The 18,905-nt window shown below is 40.4% G+C and overlaps 1 protein-coding gene across 9 annotated transcripts in view; it reads left to right on the top strand.

Annotated features, from left to right (window-relative positions):
• ZHX1 (zinc fingers and homeoboxes 1) overlaps positions 1 to 15,596 on the top strand; it is a 30,275-nt gene extending 14,679 nt beyond the window's left edge. Inside the window, exons 3-4 of one of the 9 annotated variants that reach the window (XM_042463456.1) lie at positions 4,065 to 6,676; positions 14,801 to 15,596. In XM_042463456.1, the coding sequence (XP_042319390.1) occupies positions 4,280 to 6,676; positions 14,801 to 14,908 (2,505 nt within the window). In that variant the 5' untranslated portion in view covers positions 4,065 to 4,279 and the 3' untranslated portion in view covers positions 14,909 to 15,596. Of the gene's footprint in view, positions 1 to 4,064 lie in introns of all 9 variants that reach the window. The other 8 variants (XM_042463457.1, XM_042463449.1, XM_042463450.1 and 5 more) reach the window with 8 other exon arrangements.
• Positions 15,597 to 18,905: the final 3,309 nt, after the last annotated feature.

Below are 18,905 nucleotides of genomic sequence, written 5' to 3'. Positions count from 1 at the left end.
AATTTTGTACGTTCTTTGGCATTGTTTTCCTTTGCTTCATCCATTAGATCCTTTATAACATACCCTTAGGTTTTACTCTCGACTTATCCATGGGTCATATCAAAATCCATAATTTTGGGCCCCCAGACTTGCCCTTGACTTATACTTGAGGTTGGCTTATGGTCAAGTATATACAGTAGATAGATAGAGCATGCCCAGAATGGACAGAAGGAGACATCAGGACACACTGCAACATTTCCAATGCTATTTTTGCAATTTTCAGTGCTTCCAGACTCCTACCTCCATTATCATTCCTCTCTGTTTTTTTGTCTGTGTGTCTATGCCATATTTATTTAATTTATATCTCACTTTTCTTGTATAAAGGATTGAAAGCAGCTCATTTGTTCTTGTTAACTGCCCTTGAGTTATTTTTGATCCATGGCAACCCTGTGGATAAGACATGCCCAAGACTCCCTGTCCTCCACTACTCTGCCTAGCTCCAAATGAGCTGCTTTGGGTCCTTTATACAAGAAAAGTGAGATATAAATTAAATAAATAAGGCATAGACGCACAAACAAAAACACACAGAGAGAAAATAATAGAATTAGGAGTCCAGAAGCACTGAAAATTGGAAAAAAAACAGCATTGGAAATGTTGCCCAGCCCAATGTTAAGTAGAGATGCCAAAGAATGAACCTGGGACCATCTGCATGAAAAGTATGGACTTTATCAATAAACCACAGCCTCTTAAAGGAATAGAAAGGTCTTCAAGTTGCCTGTTGATTTATGGTAACCTCATTAATTTAATCTAGTTTTCTTAGGCAAGGAATACTCAGAGGTGGTTTGCCAAATGCTTACTCTGAAATATAGCCTATATTTATGTATTCCTAATTATATTCCCTCTATATTAGAATGCCTAGTATTTCTTGGTGTTCCCTCATCCAAGTACTAACCAGGTATGACCATGCTTGGCTTCCAATTTCAGACATGACCTGGTGCCTACAGATATTTAGGTTGTGTGTGTGTGTTGTGTGCCTTTAAGTAATTTCTGAATTATAATGACCCTAAGGCGACCCTACCATGGGGTTTTCTTGGCAAGATTGGTTCAGAGGAGGTTTGTCCTTGCCTTCCCCTGAGGCTGAGAGAGTGTAACTTGCCCAAGGTCACCCAGTGGGTTTCATGACCAAGCCAGGAATTGAACCCTGATCTCCAGAGTTGCAGTCCAATGTTCAAAGCACTACATCACCTTGGCTCTCTGATATTTAGGCTGCTTCTCCCCAAAAGAGTCAGTTGCCTCTCCTGGAAGGTGCCAGGAACAGCAGTTTACTTTTTAAATAAGAGGCACCCCCATGCTATTTGACATTTTTAAAATTGCCAGTCTTCTGGCCACCTCTGGGATTTGTTTTGTTTTTCAAAGTTTGGCCATCCATGTGGGTTTCAGAGGGTCCACTGGCAGAAAATTGGACACTTGCCCCCGGACTTGCCAGATTCATTCACTTCATCACTTAAAATCTCCCCAGGTAACTGAATGTGGAGAAAGACATCTGCATGGGACTCTGGAGTCAGCTAGTTAGAGTAGGTGGTACTGCACTAGATGGAAAAATAGGCAATGTAGTGTAGGCCAGTTTCAGACTGTATCTTGGAAAAGTTCCTTTATTGGACTACAACTCCCAGAATCCAGGAACCACACTGGCTAGGAAATCAGTTTAGTCTGAAAAAGTTATGTTTCTGAGCCTTGCTTTTGTTCTTCCCCAAAAGATGTTGCCTTGTAGAGGCATGAGACTTTTAAATTAATTTATAATCTATTAAAGTAGTCATGTGTGGCTCTCAATTTGGCCCAAGCTCCAGAGCCGCAGCCAAAATTTTTGTAAGGCTGGAGTACTTTACATGGGCCACTTCAGTTGGAGAGATTGAGTAATACAGTAACCACAAATTCAAGCAAGCAAGCTGAAAGGCGTCTTCCTCCTTTGGACCCAAATCTTAAAAATGAAAAGATTGATTTCAGGCAAGCTGCCTTTCAAAAAGCATCTGCTGGTGAAACTGATACCAGTAAATGGTGTCATGTTGACACAGACTCCTGCAGAATAAAAATATTTGGCATCACCTGCAAAATAGAAATGATGACAACCTGGAGTTTGACTATGCTGTCTGTTTGTTATCCATTTTGTGATGTACATTTGTTTTTTCTTTTAATGGGGATGAGCACTTGCTTCTTAATTTAGCAATTCAGGTTCACTAACAAGTCTGCAAAAAATTTAAAGCTAACAATTTTAATTTTATTGCCCTCTTTTCGTGTATACTTGCCATGGTCTATACCAATGGTTCCAAAACTTCAGTCCCCCAGTACTGTTGGACTGCAGCTCCCAGGTGCCCTGGCTATCAGCAGTGCAGGGTATAATTTCTGGAAATTATACCTTTGCAGCACCTTGGAACTCAGGTTTGGGAACTTCTGGTGTAGACCCAGCTGGTCTACTAAAAGAGAAAAGGCAGCGTAACAGAATGGACTGTACCAAAGGCATTTTCTCAGTGCCGTCATACTTTAGATATCAATTGTCAACCCAAAACTAATGCAATTGGTAAAAAAAATCAGGGCTAGAACCTTTGTGATTGCTCTGCTAGTTATATGCCATTCAGTTTTCAATTTTGTTTTATAGAGGTAAGCATTCTAGAGTGGCATAGTACTCAGAGCTTGACGAAGTTCCCTTTTGGATTGATCTGTAATTTTCAGAATTCCTTAACCAGTATGGCCTCTGACTGGAGAAACTGTTTTAATCCAATATTAATTTTTCCAAGCGTTGTTGTGGTGTACCGTCATGTCGTTTCTGACTTAGGTTAACTCTAGGGTCGCCATCTTACAAGGCTTTCTTGGCAAGATATGTTCAGAGGAGGTTGCCTTTGCCTTCCTCTGAGGTTGAGAGAGTGTTAATTGCCCAGGGTCACCCAGTGGGTTTCTTTGACTTAGTAAGAAATTGAACCCTGGTCTCTAGAGTCCTAGTTCAACACTCAACTGCTGCAACACACTGGTTCCAAGCTCTGTTGTACCTTTACTCTCCTGTAGACAAGCCTACCTGAAGCTAACATTCTCCAGCTTTGTTGTACTAATACTCAGACAACATGTCCTAAGACCTTCTAGATAACCAGGATAGGGTTGGGACTTTTGTGGATAGCCAATTGACCTCTCCGATTTAACCTTACAACTAACTTCTTAAATAGGGTTGATGATATGAGCAAGCATAAAGGTTTACTCTTTTATAATAAACCACATTTGAAATGTGGTGCTGGAGGAGAATTCTACAGACACTGTGGACTGCCAAAAAGACAAATATGTTCAATAACAAATCAAGCCTGAACTCTTTCTAGAAGCCAAAATGACTAGACTGAGACTATTGTATTTTGGGCATGCCATGAGAAGACATGACTCACTAGAAATGCTTGGAAGGGGAAGAGGTAGTGAGAAAAGAAGACGACTGCATTATAAACGGATAGACTCTGTCAAGTAATCCATAGCCCTAAAACCCATAAAAAACCACAGCCCTAAGTTTTCAAGACCTTAGAAGGGCTGTTGGTAACTGGATTACTTGGGGATCTCATTCTTAAAGCCTCCATAAGTTGGAGGGACCTTTTCAAAGTCTCATTTTATAATTGTTAGCTATACAGTTAATGAATAATTAAAGTGGGTTATATCCCCTGAGGAAGGAGGCAGAATATTTACAAGCTGAAGTGCACTGGCTATTTTAATAATAAAACATCACTGCATATCATTGTGAGATGCCTCGTTCAGATACATGAGTTTTATTGGATGTACAATGGTTTTTGCATTTTCTAGCTGCCCTGTCATTTTTGGCAGAAAACGAGGATATAAATTTAGTAAATAATTGCATAATTGGTGGTGCCACAGCACATGACCGATAAGCTGAATTTTAAATGTGTGGCACTTGCCAGTATATACAAGGCTGAAATGCATCTTTCAGTTGAAATGACTGGGAGTAAAATATACCACATTTCCCATACAGAAGCATTTTACTATATACAACAGAAACAATTCCTTGAAACATCTTTTTTTTCTCTTTCTTTTTTAAAATATAGGTGTCGGATGTACATGTTAAGAAGTTGCTGCTCATTCTTTAATCCCTTGGACTGCAAGTTACTGTTTTACTTAGTTGCACTATAAAAATGCTGCTAAGGGACTAATTGCTGAGAAGCTGCCATGCACTGACATTGTACCAAACGTCAAGCCCCAGGAAAGCCTAAAAGGACCAGAAAGACATCCATTTTGTTAGTTGTGTTTTCACTGGAGTAGAATGGCAAGTAAGCGAAAATCCACTACACCCTGCATGGTCTTGGCAAGTGAGCCAGATCCAGAGATAGAAGCAGCATCTGATGTTGAAGAAGGGCTGTCTGTGATGACACCAGCAGGTAGCATGTCAAGTGATGAGGACGCCCATGAATATGTGGACTCAGACAATCAGCAAAATAAAAAAGTTGAAGGCGGCTATGAATGCAAATACTGCACATTTCAGACTGCAGATCTCAATATGTTTACTTTTCATGTGGATTCTGAGCACCCCAATGTGGTATTGAGTTCCTCTTATGTGTGTCTTGAATGCAGGTTTGTTACTAAAAGGTATGATGCTCTTTCAGAACATAATGTAAAGTATCACCCTGGAGAGGACAATTTTAAACTGACTATGGTGAAACGCAACAACCAGACAATCTTTGAGCAAACGGTAAATGACCTTACTTTTGATGGCAGTTTTGTGCAAGAGGAGAACAGCGAAGAATTGGAGGGTTCTGAGGGTCAATTGTCCAGCATCTCAATTAGCAAAACCCCAATTATGAAAATGATAAAAAATAAGAATGAAACAAAACGAATTGCTGTTTTTCATAACACAGAGGATGGTATGGTGGAGGAAAAAGATGCTGAAACTGACCCAGAGTGTGAGGAGGTCATAGAAAAACCAGCCACTGAAGTTTCAGAAACCAATGCCAATAGTACATTGGCTGCAGAAACAATTAGCACAGTTGTGAACCCTACAGCTGTGATCCAGCCTGAACAAGTGATAACTACCATAGCATCTCCACAGAACTCTGGCTTAATATCTAAAGTATTGATCCCGATAAATAGCATTCCAGCCTACAACACTGCATTGGATAACAACCCTCTCTTGCTTAACACCTACAACAAATTTCCTTACCCAACGCTGTCAGAAATTGCACTTCTAGCAACTCAAGCTAAATATACTGAAGAACAAATTAAAATCTGGTTCTCTGCCCAGCGCTTGAAACATGGGGTCAGCTGGACCCCAGAGGAAGTGGAAGAGGCAAGAAGAAAACAGTTCAACGGCACTGTGCATACTGTCCCTCAGACTATTACGGTTATTCCAGCACATATTTCAGCTAGTAGTAATGGTCTGCCTTCCATTCTACAGACATGCCAAATTGTTGGCCAACCGGGCCTTGTTCTTACCCAAGTTGCAGGTGCCGGGACCCTTCCAGTGACAGCCCCAATAGCATTGACGGTGGCAGGAATCCCAAACCAATCCCAGTTGCAAAAAGCACAAGTCCAAGCCACCCAGCCTGTTACTGAAACCAAGCAAGTCGCTGCTGTTCCAGCCCCTCACCTTACCAAATCAGAAGTGGTGGCAGCTGCAGCTGGTATTGACACAGTTGGGGGCCGTGCTAAGAAGACCAAGGAACAGCTGACAGAGTTGAAGATCAGCTACCTAAAAAGTCATTTTCCTCTTGATTCAGAGATAATTAGGCTCATGAAAATCACAGGGCTGACAAAAGGAGAGATCAAAAAGTGGTTCAGTGATACTAGGTACAACCAGCGGAACTCAAAGCACAACCATTATAATCATCTCAACAATGATTCTTGCACTATCATCATTGACTCAAGTGATGAAACAAATGAGTCTCCAGGAGCAGGCCAAGCCCAGCAGAAACAGTCATGGAATGCCTCTGATTTTAACTGTCAGAGGTTCAAAGAAAAGACAGCTGAACAACTTAAAACCCTCCGGGAGAGTTTCGAAAACAATCCTTTTTTGACTGACGATGAACTGAACAGGATACGGTCCGAAACAAAGTTGACTCGACGAGAGATCAATGCTTGGTTTGCTGAACAGAAGAAATCCAATGCTCAAGGTGACGAAAGTGAGGAACTAAATGAAAGCAATACAGGGAACTTGAAAGAAGCATCCATTGCAGAGGCATCTGGAGGGGAAGGTGCTGGAGTACAGAAGTCGGGAAAGGTAACGAAAAAGTCTCCAGAACAGTTACACATGCTCAAAATGTCATTTATCCGGACTCAGTGGCCATCTGCGGTGGAATATGACAAGTTGGCAGAAGAAACGGGGCTTCCTCGGCCAGAGATTGTTAGTTGGTTTGGAGATACCCGATATGCCTGGAAAAATGGCGGCTTGAAATGGTATTACTACTATCAAGGGGCCAATGCAAAAAGTATGAACGGTCAAGGCTATTCTAGGAGGAGAGGGAGAGGAAGACCAAAAGGAAGAGGACGGGGAAGACCTCGCGGGCGACCGAGGTCCAACAAGAGGATCAAACACTGGGACAAGACGCCACTCATTAAATTTAAAACTGGAAAAGCAATCCTAAAGGATTATTACCTGAAACACAAATTTCTTAACGAACAGGACCTCGATGAGTTGGTTGCCAAATCACACATGGGATATGAGCAGGTAAGGGAGTGGTTTGGGGACAGACAGAGAAGAGCTGAACTAGGCCTTGAGTTGTTTGATGAGGAGGAGGAAGAGGAGGAACTTCTGGATGAGCAGGAAGATGAGGATGAGGATGAGGATGATGAAGATACAGATGAAAGTGACAATTGGGAACCTCCGCGGCATGTTAGACGTAAGCTCTCAAAATCAGACTGACGTGTAAGTTTCTGGGTTGTGGGAATGTCCTGTTGCTCTGTGATGCCAAATGATTGGTACTAACTATCCAGTCCTAGCAATCACTTCTTTAGAATTCACTTCACCTAGAAGGAGGGAAAGGATTGCTGGCTTGTGTAGCAAATACACACCTGCTCCTTGGTTAGCAGAGGTGGAAAAGCAAGGTTGGAATTTGGAATTACAAAAGCCATCATCAGTTTGGCTCTCCCCCATGTCTCTGCTGAAAGAGATGTGTTGCTTAAGGGACTCTGTGTTTAATAATTGCCTTATGTTTTGATTCCAAAAAACTCTGTTAAGGATGGAGAAGCATATGTTTTTAAAAAATGTTTTTTTCCCAAATGCAAAAGGAAATTAACTGCAAAATGAAAAGAAAAAAGTGCTGACCTGGTTCCTCTTACAAAACTGTGTGTCAGTTTTCCTCCCTCCAAGCATTAGAAAAAGTTTCAGAGGAAAGCAAGATAGGTTGGGATAAAGAATACCAAAGGAGAGAATCCATAGAGGGTGACAATTGCTTGAGGTGTGTGTGTGTGTATGAGGGTGTGTGCTTTAGAGCAATAGAGGAAAGAAAAGTCTCTGTTACATATAGAGCCTGTGTGCTAAGTTTACAGAAGTCCTATTGAATGTGTCTCTCTAGCTGTGTTCAGGGAGTTTGGGTCTAAAGTATGCTTTTATATTAAACTTAATGAGTGTGTATCACATTTAAACACTAGAGACCATTAATGAAGCCAATACCAAAATTTGTCTTTGATTGTGCAGTTATTTTTGAAACAGCTAAGATAAAATGGTTGGTTCCATACAAGAGGGCTTCCCAAATTCCACAGAGCCTGTTTCTTTCATTCATTAATACAGAAGAACTGAAAAACACACCAACACAAATGCACACACACACACAGCTGTTTTGAAATAGTGATGGCCAAATTCTTTTCTCTAGAGGACCCAGATAATTCCTTGACTTTGGCATTATATGCTGTGCCCTTTCTAGCCAGGGAAAGACCAACTTTACAGGCTACAGGACCTGACTGGTGCTTCTCCAGTTCTAGGGTTGGGATGATATGAAAGGACCAGAGCTAGTATTTATATCTCATTGATCGCAGTAGTGCTGTCCCAAGCCAAAAGCAGCTTGTGGATAACAGCTTCTTCTAGAGGATTTCCTGTTTCAAACAAGCTTCATTTATATACCTTATGGAGAAGTGTCTGGGTGCTAGGAAGTAGTGCCTTTTGCTTTCTGCCTGGCATGAGAAAGAATGGAAGGGGATAATGGGATCAAGGGAGGGACTGAAGGCTATGATTTGGCCATCCCTGGCGTAGAAGAACAGGGGTTTTCAAATATCATCAGGGCTCTTTACCAAGGAACTCATGGTATAGTGCTTCCCCCAGAATTATTTTCCAACAGGGTGGCTCTCTAGATATTATTGATTGCAGCTCTCCTCATCATTCCCTGTTGGTTAGAACTGATGGGAGTTGCAGTCAACAATATCTGACAGGCAGACCATACTTTTCCTGCCCTGGATTAAGGCCAGATGAGCAGATCCTCTGGCTGTATGTGCACCTGACTGTGTAACCTTGCAAACAGTGAGGGAGAGCAGGGGCCCTTTCACACTACACCTGACACTGGACAGCCCATCCTATGAAATTCTGGGGTTTGTAATTTGGTGAGGCACTAGAGCTCTCCGGTTGAGAATTTAAATTCTTTCTCTGTAAACTGCAAATCGCAGGAGTCCAATAGGATGGGATAACAGCATTAAAGTGGAAGCATAGTAATTGTATCTTGTGAAAGGGTTCCATGTAAGGGTGAGTGGAAACGAGTATTTTGCCCTTCGGATTTTAAGTAGCGCAAGGTGAAAAAAGACCATGGTAGAGTAAGTGATGATCTGTGTCACTGAGCATGGCTGTGGTTGTACACTGCATTGCAGATTTTTTCTAGTCCTCCCATCCCACCCTGGCCATTAGCAGAGTCCATATGCAGAGAGCAATGCTGGTGGACCAATCCAAGATCTTTAAGACTGAAATATGGAAGAATTAGCAGGGAGATCACAATGCCCTAACAAATATTGATCTCACAGTTTAGGAATTCTAGACTTGAAATAGATTTATGAACCAGACATGGAGTGAAACTACACGTTCATATAAGTATATTTCCCTTTGGGGATGGGGAGGGGAAGCATTTTTGCCAGTGAACCAGAGCTTGAATTTATAAAAGATCTGAAAGGGTAACATTTCCTGCTTTTCCAGCTTTGAGTGTTGCTAAATAATTCTGTGCAGTTCACAATTGCCTATTTTGCCTTCCTTTGCAGTAGATAGCACAAAGCAAGTAAATTTAAGCAGCTAGTTTACCTGTTCTTTGGGGTAATATTCAGGTAATCGATTACTTCTGCAACACAGCCAAGCGTTCTTCTCTTCATTTCAACTCTTGACCTTGTCTGATCTTAAATTCCCCAAGTGCTGGAATATGTTAAAGAGAAGTTCCTTTTTTGTTTGTTTAAAAAAAATATATATTATGCCTGCCCCGAAAGCCACATTTCTGTTTAATGCATTAAAAATTAAAATAGCCAGATTGGCTTTTGTACATCATGCTCCGTGGTCTGTTACCAATATAATGTTAGTTCCCTGAAAATTATGACCTAAAACTATTTGCTACTGGTCCATTTCTGGGCAGAATTCATAGTATTGGTTTTAAAGCCCTACACAGCTTGTATCCAGACTATTTGAAAGACCATATCTCCTTATACAATCCAGCATGTGCCCAAAGATCTGTAGAGGAAGGCTTTTTGTCCATCACACAACATTTGCAGGTTTGGTTGGAGAAGACTTGGGACAGAGACTTCTCTATGACTGTTCCTAGGCTATAGAACTCCCTTCCCCAAGAGATCCAGTTGGCCCACTCCCTGCTCTCTTTCTGTTGGCATATGAAGTCATTTTTATTCAAGCAGGCATTTGGTGACGGCAGATAAAGCTTTTTAAAGTTATTATTTCATCATGTTTCAAATGCCTTTTAATGCTCTTTTAACTTGTATTTCTAACATGTGTTTTTGAATCAGTTGGTTTAGTTGTGTTTTGACTTTTGCATTGGGAGTTTTTTGATTGTGTTGTGTTTTGGGGTGTTGTGCGCTGCTTTGGGTCCTGCATGGGAGAAAGGTGAAGTATACATTAAATAAATAAATAAATAGAAGTTGCTAGTAGGGTTGACAGAGTGAAAACTGGAGAGGCCTTCAGTACCTTTCACGGTTACTTGGTTGTGTGACAAGCATCACCTGCTGAAATTTCATCTTCTACACAACTATTAAAGGTGGTCCTTTGTTTTATGGGGAAATTTTATCTTTTCTTTTTAAAAAAATAGTTGTAGTGCTATAGGCTGATTCACTGATAAACTACAGCTCTTAAAACAGTTTTAAAAAAGAAAGCAGAGAACAGGTGGATACTGTTTTGTTAAAAAAAATCCACTAGAAAGTGGGAATAAAACATTGCAGCTGGTGCTGGAAATTGCCAGAAAATATTCTGGGACAACAGAAACAGTGTTTGGATCTTTTAAAACCCCTTAGAACTACGTACAGCAACAAATATCCAAACATGATTTGCAACACTGTGTGGATATTTGTTGCTGTATGTAGTTCTAAGGGGTTTTAAAAATACATCCAAACATTGTTTGGATGTTTTAAAACCTCTTAGAACTGCAGCAACAGATATCACAACCTCCAAACACAAATGCTCCATTTGGAGACACCCAAAAGTGAAGCAAGGGATTTTACATGAGTGTTGACTTTACCATTCAGTGGTTGATTTCATGAATGTGTTCTAGCTGAGATTAGCAAATGGTTTTAGATCCAAGAAACCTCTGCATAGTAAATTCCTTCTTCCCTCCCTTTGTTATGTTAACCATGGGTCAAGCATTGCACACACAGCAACCAAAGCTTGGAAAAGTTACTATTTTGGACTGTATCTCCTAGGAAGCCCCATCCATGCTGGCTGAGAGTTTTAGGATTGTGGTGCAAAAAAAGTACCTTATTCATGCTTTGGCAGCAACCATGTAAAACACTAACCAGGTACTGTTTTATCACTGCACCCTGCAGACCACACTCCATGCTGTGTTTTCAAGTTATAGTTTCTGGAAGATCCATCTTACTTGAAATGCCAGTTAAACTATGGCTGATGTCAGTAAAGGACAGGAGGTGAGGGAGAATGTATTAACCAGGTTGGCTCCTGATTTCTAAGCCATAGGCCCTTATCACACGAGCAAAATTTGAAGTTATCCCAGAGTCAAAGTGAAGGCAGTGCAGGGGCAATCATGAGGTTTCAAGTTTGTTTATCACACAACGCCAAATGCAATCAGGAGCCATCTTAAACACAATCGGGGGTCATTCCAGGGTTAGGTAAAGTTTCATGTTTGTTTATCACATGATGCCAGACACTATCGGGAGCCATCCTAAACACAACCGGGGGTCATTCCAGGGTTAGGAAAATTTGGGGGGGAAAGAGGATTTACCTAACCCTGGAATGACCCCCGATTGTGTTTAAGATGGCTCCTGATTGAAACCCCATGATTACCCCTGCATTGCCTTCACATTGACCCTGGGATAACTTCAAATTTTGCTCATGTGATAAAGGGCCATAGTCTCAAGGGGTCCAGCGTTGTACAGGTTGAATCTCTCTTATCCAAAATGCTTGGGGACCAGCATTTCTCATTTCTAATTTTTTCAGATTTTGGAACATTTGCATATACTGTACTGTACATAATTAGATATCTTAGATATGGGGCCCATTGTCTTGGAAATGGGGCCCATGTTCATGTCTAAGCATGAAATTCATTTATGTTTCATATACACATAGGCTGAAGGTAATTTTATATGTAATATTTTTAATAACTGAGTGCATGAAACAAAGTTGTTGTACACTGAACCCTCAGAAAGCAAAGGTGTCATTGCCTCAGGCACCAACATAGAGAATTTTGGAGTATTTTGGATTTCAGCATTCTGGATCTTTACCTGCATTTCTGTCAATACTCAGAATATATTGGCCAGTGATAATGAAGTGGTGCAAGTTGCAGTTCCACTCAAAAACGCTCCCCTTTAGCCCATCAGGCATTGTAGGTTGTTGTCGCAAGCATTGCTTGTGGGTTGGAAAAACCTAGTCCTGATTGCTTTGTTTTGCATCTAATGTGAGAAAGTCAAAGCCATTTCCCCCTCATCTTTCATGGAATATTTCATAGAAACAGGCTCCTCCTCATCGGTGGAAACAACTGATTTTATCTTGGGCTTTTCATCCAGCGTAGTAAATCTTTGTTATCTCTGGCTCATAGCACATCCATAGTGAGCATTGGGTCATGGAAATGACATTGTAAAATGCAGAGCTTGGAACTGTGTTTAAACAAACTGATGCATTAGCCTCAGTGGCTACTTAGAAAAATATGTACCATGCTAAAATTACTTGTTACTAGTCTTGCATTACTAACTTTTTACAAATTACTTATTTTTAAAGTCGGAAAATTAGAAAAATGTCCTCTACAAAGGCACCCCAAAACAACATTTTAAAAATGTTGAGTCAGCATTACGCATTATACTCAGAAATCAGGGAGCCATGGTTAGTGTTAAAACTTGAAGAAACAAAAACATGTTGTTTAGGGGAGTAATGTTATTTTTAATGTATTATTTCCAAGCTCTGGTAAAATCATGTTGCCATGATGCTTTTACCATATCAAAAGTCAACATAGTCACTAGAATGGAAGACAATATGTTTCTTGGGGAATGCATGTATGATAGTTTGAGCTCTTTTTAGAAATCTGGGGATGCTTATTATTTTGTATATATTTTCTTTGTGAGTTTTGTTTTAAGGAATGCCTTTTTCCATCCTTGTGGTTTTAAAGGAAAACCTGCAAGTATGTAGAAATTTTTATGTAGACTGCTCAAAAACTGAAGTTGGTTAAAAAGAATCTTTAAAATTCATATTGAAAACTGGTTCTATGCCTGTTTAATTGTTACGAGGGCTTTCTCTATGTGATTTCACCCTCGGATTTAATCTGCTCTTTGGGTCATTTTGTGGCCAATTTTCATGTCATGGATATGAGAGCTAGAGTGATATATAATAGGCCCTAGGAAGCCACTCTGGTTTGGTTCCAGGACCCTCTGTGGATATCAAAATCCATGGATGCTCATTTCCCATTATATATAGTGGGATAGTAAAAGTGGTGTCCCTTATATAAAATTGCAAAATCAAAGTTTGCCTTTTGCAATGTACACACACACACACACATATAGCAAAAGGGAAACCTATATATATAGAGAGAGAATATTTTAAATCTGAGGATTGTTCAAGCTGTGGATGGTTAAATTCCTGGATATAGAGGGGTAATAGTAGCAGTTATTTTGGACTGGGATTTGGTAAATTGAGGTTCAGGTCCACCCTCATCCATGAATCTCACAGGATTGGACTAGTCACTCACTCAGTTTGACATACTTTACAGGGTTTCACGAGAGGAAATTGAGGAGATGAGCTATTTACACAACCTTTTGGTCGCTAGAGGAAAGACAGACTATAAATGTAACTTATAATAATACAGTAAATAAATATAATTACAGTAATAAGGTCCTGTAACACAGACACTACTCCAGATCTCTCCATAAAGCCTCCATCTTTGTTTGAGATGGGAATATGGGAGTATTCTGTAGGTTTTAAAATTGCATTTGGTAGTTACTGTGCCTGTATGGCCAGCCATGCTAAGGACACCCCAATATATTTTGAATAGTTCTTTGCCAGAGATATAAACTATATATCAGATTCTTAAAAGTAATCAAAATTATTTGGATGGTGGAGGAATTTTTGGTAACAAAAGCTTTGTTTATTGCATTTTTACTGCAAACGCACTGCTGTCCATGCCACCAGAGGTATGTTTTTCTCCAGCCATCCTTCATCATCCTTTCAGTGCTGATGCAGCTTTTAAAAATCCAGCTAGACAGATAATGAGAAGAAAGAGGTCTGGGTAGGTGTGAAAAAGCTTTTGTAAAGAAGTTTCACCATCAGAGGCTTTATTAACTTTACTGCTCTTTATTGAAATGTTGGCAATATGACAGTGTACTCTATGTGAAATATGGTTGATCAGTTAAAAGGGTCAAATTGTTGATTCAAAATGTCTTAATTGAAAGATGGTTTGGAGCAACGATAGGCAAAATGCAGCCATTGGACAACATTGCCCTCTGCTTCCCCTGTGCCTCCTTTTTGCTGACAAACTGTCTCCCAGGCAGTATCCACACTGTTGAAATAATCCAGTTTGACATCACTTTAACTGCCATGGCTCAATGTTACGGGATTCTGGGAATTAGAGTTTGTTGTGGCACCAGAGCTCTCTGACTAGAGAAGGCTAAATGTCTTGCAAAACTACAGTTCCCAGAATTCCATAGCATTGAGTCACGGCAGTTAATGTGGTGTCAAACTGGATTATTTCTACAGTGCAGATAAAGCCCGGGAAGTCTTTAAGAGTAGCCCTTTGCTTTGAAAAGAGATTGTAGTGGCTCCATGCACTGTTTAACCTTTTTAAAAAATCCTGTTTTTCAAAATGAAAAATTTGAACTATTTTTTCCAGGTTGTGTTTGTTTGGTGTTTTTGGTTTTGTTTTGTCATTTTTAGCAATCTGTGTGGCCCCAGGATGAAAATGGTTGGCAGAAAACCAGTTCTTGGGTCCACTCACACAGAGACTTTCGACCATATTTGAATGCAGCGGCTGGAGAGTCCCTTTTAGGTTTCTTTGATTCTTTTTCAGATGTCTTGTGGATCCCAAACTGTTTCCCTTTCCAGAGGTGAAAGCCGTTAGCTCTGATTAAATAAACCCTCCCTCATAATAATACTCTTTCTGTTCATTGCAAAGCCTTACTTTGTCAGACCATGACTACAGGAAATAGTTTCAACTTGTATTTGTGTTTACAGCCCACATTTCCTAACTCTGTGAAAACAGATAGCGTTGCAAGCCCAACGTTTCGGAGGCTACAACCAAGCACTGTGACGAGTCAAGCCACAAGATATCCTGTTGAATGATGCCTTTCAAAGTGGCTTCCTTCCCAAATTCTGGAGAAAACACAAACCTCTTAATAGCTGGGAAAGATTTGGGAGTAGTAATACAGGGTAAAATAATTGCACTGAGTATCACAAGGGAGACAGACACACACAGAAGAGAAACGAGATGTGCTTCAATTTAAAGCTCGCAGCTTTTTCAACCCATACCAATAAATACCTTATTTGTCCAAATCTGCATTTGCAACGACTGCATTGTGATGTCTTTCAATCATGAGAATGGTAATTATGTTAATTGCTAATAATGATTTGAGATGAGCATGTAGCAAAGTTCCTAAACCTGTTTACCTGGTGTGTTATAATTTCAGGTGACAAATGCCATGGTGAGACAAATGTGTAAATTTGTGTGGCTTCACTGGTGCGCCGTGACTTAACCGTGGTCTTCCTTTATAGCTGTTCGAAGTGAAACCAAGTTTGGGGAAAACTGGCAGTGGAAGAGGCATGAATCCACAAGCTCTTGTTTACTGTGAATGGGGAAAAGGGGGATGTGGTCTTTTGTGAAAACAAGAAAAGTATTGGACATGTATAACCCCTGGATTTGGGACATGCCACAAGGATTGGATGGTCCATGTTGTGCCAAAAAACAACCCAGCCACTGTGCTTGGCAGATAAAGACTGATGAAATAAATGACAAGTTGTAAAAAAAAAAAAAGATTGGAGGGTATAGGTTTTATTACAGAACATTTCTATTCTGCTACACAATGGGAACGTCATGTTTTTAAGAACATTTATTCAAAAGGAGGATTGACGACCACTAGATTTCTTTCCCCATCTGGCTTGTATCGATACTGTATGTTCTTAGTCTAAAGATGGGATTCACCGCCTATGTTCTTTGATATGTGATTTAAGCTTATAGCTTTGAGTGACCAAACATTTTACAGAGTAAAAGTTATTAGAAAATGAGTAAACATCATGGCTAGTTCTGTGTCTTTATTTATCAGGATGTGTACAAAGATCGGACGTACCTGTATTTGTACAGCTGTTAAAAATGCACATGGAAGGTGGGCTGTACTTTCTAAGCATCATGCAGAATTCTGTTGCACTAAGGATTCTGTGGGTACAGATTATTTTGAGAGCGGCTGTGACTCCTTTAGAACTTATTCATTATTTCAGACTGAATTTTCTTGGTGATTATACAGCTGAAAAAAATGGTACTGAAAGGAGTTTTGGAGCCAGTTGCGAGCATAAATACTACAAAAACATTAGGAATTAATATACAAAAACCAGTTGCAGAATATTTCAGTCATCCTTGGTATTCCATCTCAGATTTCAGAACAGCAATCCTTCAACAACAAACTATAAAAGGAAGATTGGGCAGAGAAACAAGAGGACTGGAATATAGTTGGCCCTCCATATCCACAGATTGAAGCATCTGCAGATTGAAAATATTCAAAGAAATATAAATTCCAAAAAGTGAACCTTGATTTTGCCATTTTTGTATAAGGGGCATCAATTTACTACCCCGTTGTAAATAATGGGGCTTGAGCATCCATGGATTTGGTACCCACAGGGGGTCCTGGAACCAACCCCTAGTGGATACCAAGGGCCTTACTGTATATCCACAAACTCCATTCCATGAACTTTGGGTTGAACAGAAATAATGGTTTCCTGGGAAGCTATATTATAACACTAAATCCAATAACATGCAAACAGTGATACCTTTATTGGATCAACCAAAATGCAGAGTTGCATGTTGCAAGCTTTTGAAGTCACACTGGATTATTCATCAGGCAAGATGTTAAACAGGTGGGAAAAAATGAAGATGTTAGTCATAGGCCTGCATTTTGCTGTTCCTGGCCTTAGTTCAGATGGTAGGGAGGACTGTTTGCAGGCTGGCACCTTCTCCTTTGGCCATGCTGTCACTGGGAGATTCTCCAAGTCCAGGAAATTTAATATCCATTTGCAATTCAAAGAAGATGCTTCCTTTGGAATCCATCGTGTCTCCTTTCTTTGTGAAGCCTCAGGCTCCTTTGTAGGTAGGGGACACTGAATTTCTCCAGAAGCTTTCATGTTTTGCATCAGGAAAAGTTGAGGTGGTGTGGAGGTAAAGCATGGGAATCCAGTCCCAATATTAGAAAAAACACTTTAACTTTGTTGGAGACAGAAGCCTCAAGTAGCAAGGTCCTAGTGCACTGGCTCTCTCTAGGATTCTCTTGTAGCGGCTAAAATGTATCTTGAAATAAACATCCATGGGTAGCTGTGTTGGCCATATAGCACATCCAATAACATCCAAGAAATGATACCTTTCTTGGACTAGTTAACACCCCAAGATCATAGGGGCTCTGTTGACTATCACATCTCACAGGGAATTACGGTCTGTCAAAGTAATTTTTCCAGACTACATACTGGAGCTGGAGACTAATGGGCTGTAAGACAGCTGTTCCATGCTGCCTGCATGCCAACGTTGGCCAGGAGGTCACAGCAGCTGATGAATCCTTGTTGCAGCTTGAAATAACAGTTGTAGCTGCTCATAAGTTCACAAGTGGGTCTTGGTGAGTGAGTGACAACCACCACGCTTGGAAGTCAGCAAGAGGAGATCCACAGCCTTCTTCCACAAAATAACCCAGAACAATCAGTATGATTAAATTTCCCTTTTCATTATTTCATTCAAGCTCACATTTGCCTTACTCTGAAAAGTTGAGAGCGTGTGACAAAGCTTATTCATTAAAATATACCTTGTTATTGTTCAGATGGCACCTGGGCTTGGGAGAAGCATGACATTTATAACATTTAACCCTACTTGGAAACAGTAGGAATTTGCTGGGACAGACAAATATTCTGTCTGTGTTAAAAAGTATTAGTGCATCAAATTGGTGGGAAGAGGGAAGAGTAAAATGGGAAAAATGGATCACAATGACTGAATCCATGGAGATATGAAAGAATCAAGTTTCTCTCTGTACGTTTCAGTATGTGTATTATGTATGTATGTATTCATGCTGCATCCTGCTATGGTTGTACACAAAATATTTTTTCCAGTTAACAGCAGGGACTCTTGATGGTTCCCCCCCCAAAAAAAAACCCCCAAAATTAATTACTTGATACAGACTGATTCATGAATGAATTTGGGTTTCTGTTCTTACCTCTTCTGACCCACATGTTCAAGTTAGACCATAATATTCATTTGGACAGGATTTGATTTCTGAAACCAAGCAGCTTTAGAAATCGCAGCCTCAGCCTGCTTTCCTCTGGGGCCATAACACTGAGCAGGAGAAGGCATTAAATCGGGTATCTGACAAAGACACTTGTCCATGCCAGTTTCATGGTGTTTTTCCATGGGCCACTTGCCAGGAGTGCGGCTTAATAGGATGCAACCTGATTTTCAGTGACATTGGTACCTAAAGCATTTGGAGACAAAACAAGGATCCAATCCTAGACATGTTTGTTAGCAATAAGCTCCATTGAATAGAGTGGAACTTGTAAGGAAACATGTTTGGATGAAAGCGACCTTTGAACAGATGTGGATAAAAAGAGCCTACTAGATAGGAAACCCATTGTACTGTCGCCATAAGCTGGGAACAATTAGAAGGCACACGACAATAACAAAGATTTGCCTCTGTCGATATTCTAATAGTGTTCTATAATAACATGCTAATAATATCCTGGACAACCAAGTGCCTGTCAGCAAGCTTTCTAAGCAACCCTTGATGGCAGTACTCCTGATCCTGTAGTTCCCTGCATCTCTGCATGGATGTAGTTATAATGGAGGAATCATAGAGTTGGAAGAGGCCGCAAGGGCCATCCAGTCCAACCCCTTTATTCTGCCATGCAGGAACTCTCAGTCAAAGCATCCCCATTGACAGATGGCCATCCAGACTCTGCTTAAAGGCCTCTAAAGAAGAAGACTCCACCACTCTCCAAGGAAGGAGTGTGTTTCACTATCAAACAGCCCTTACTGTCAGGAAGTCCATCCTATTTGAAGTGAAATCTCTTTTCCTGGAGCTTGCATCCATTGTTCGGGTCC

This window comes from Sceloporus undulatus, chromosome 4 (assembly GCF_019175285.1).
Source record: "Sceloporus undulatus isolate JIND9_A2432 ecotype Alabama chromosome 4, SceUnd_v1.1, whole genome shotgun sequence".
Classification (NCBI taxonomy): Eukaryota; Metazoa; Chordata; class Lepidosauria; order Squamata; family Phrynosomatidae; genus Sceloporus; species Sceloporus undulatus.
Note: the sequence above shows the minus strand (reverse complement) of the source record. Positions and strands in the feature narration are given on the sequence as shown.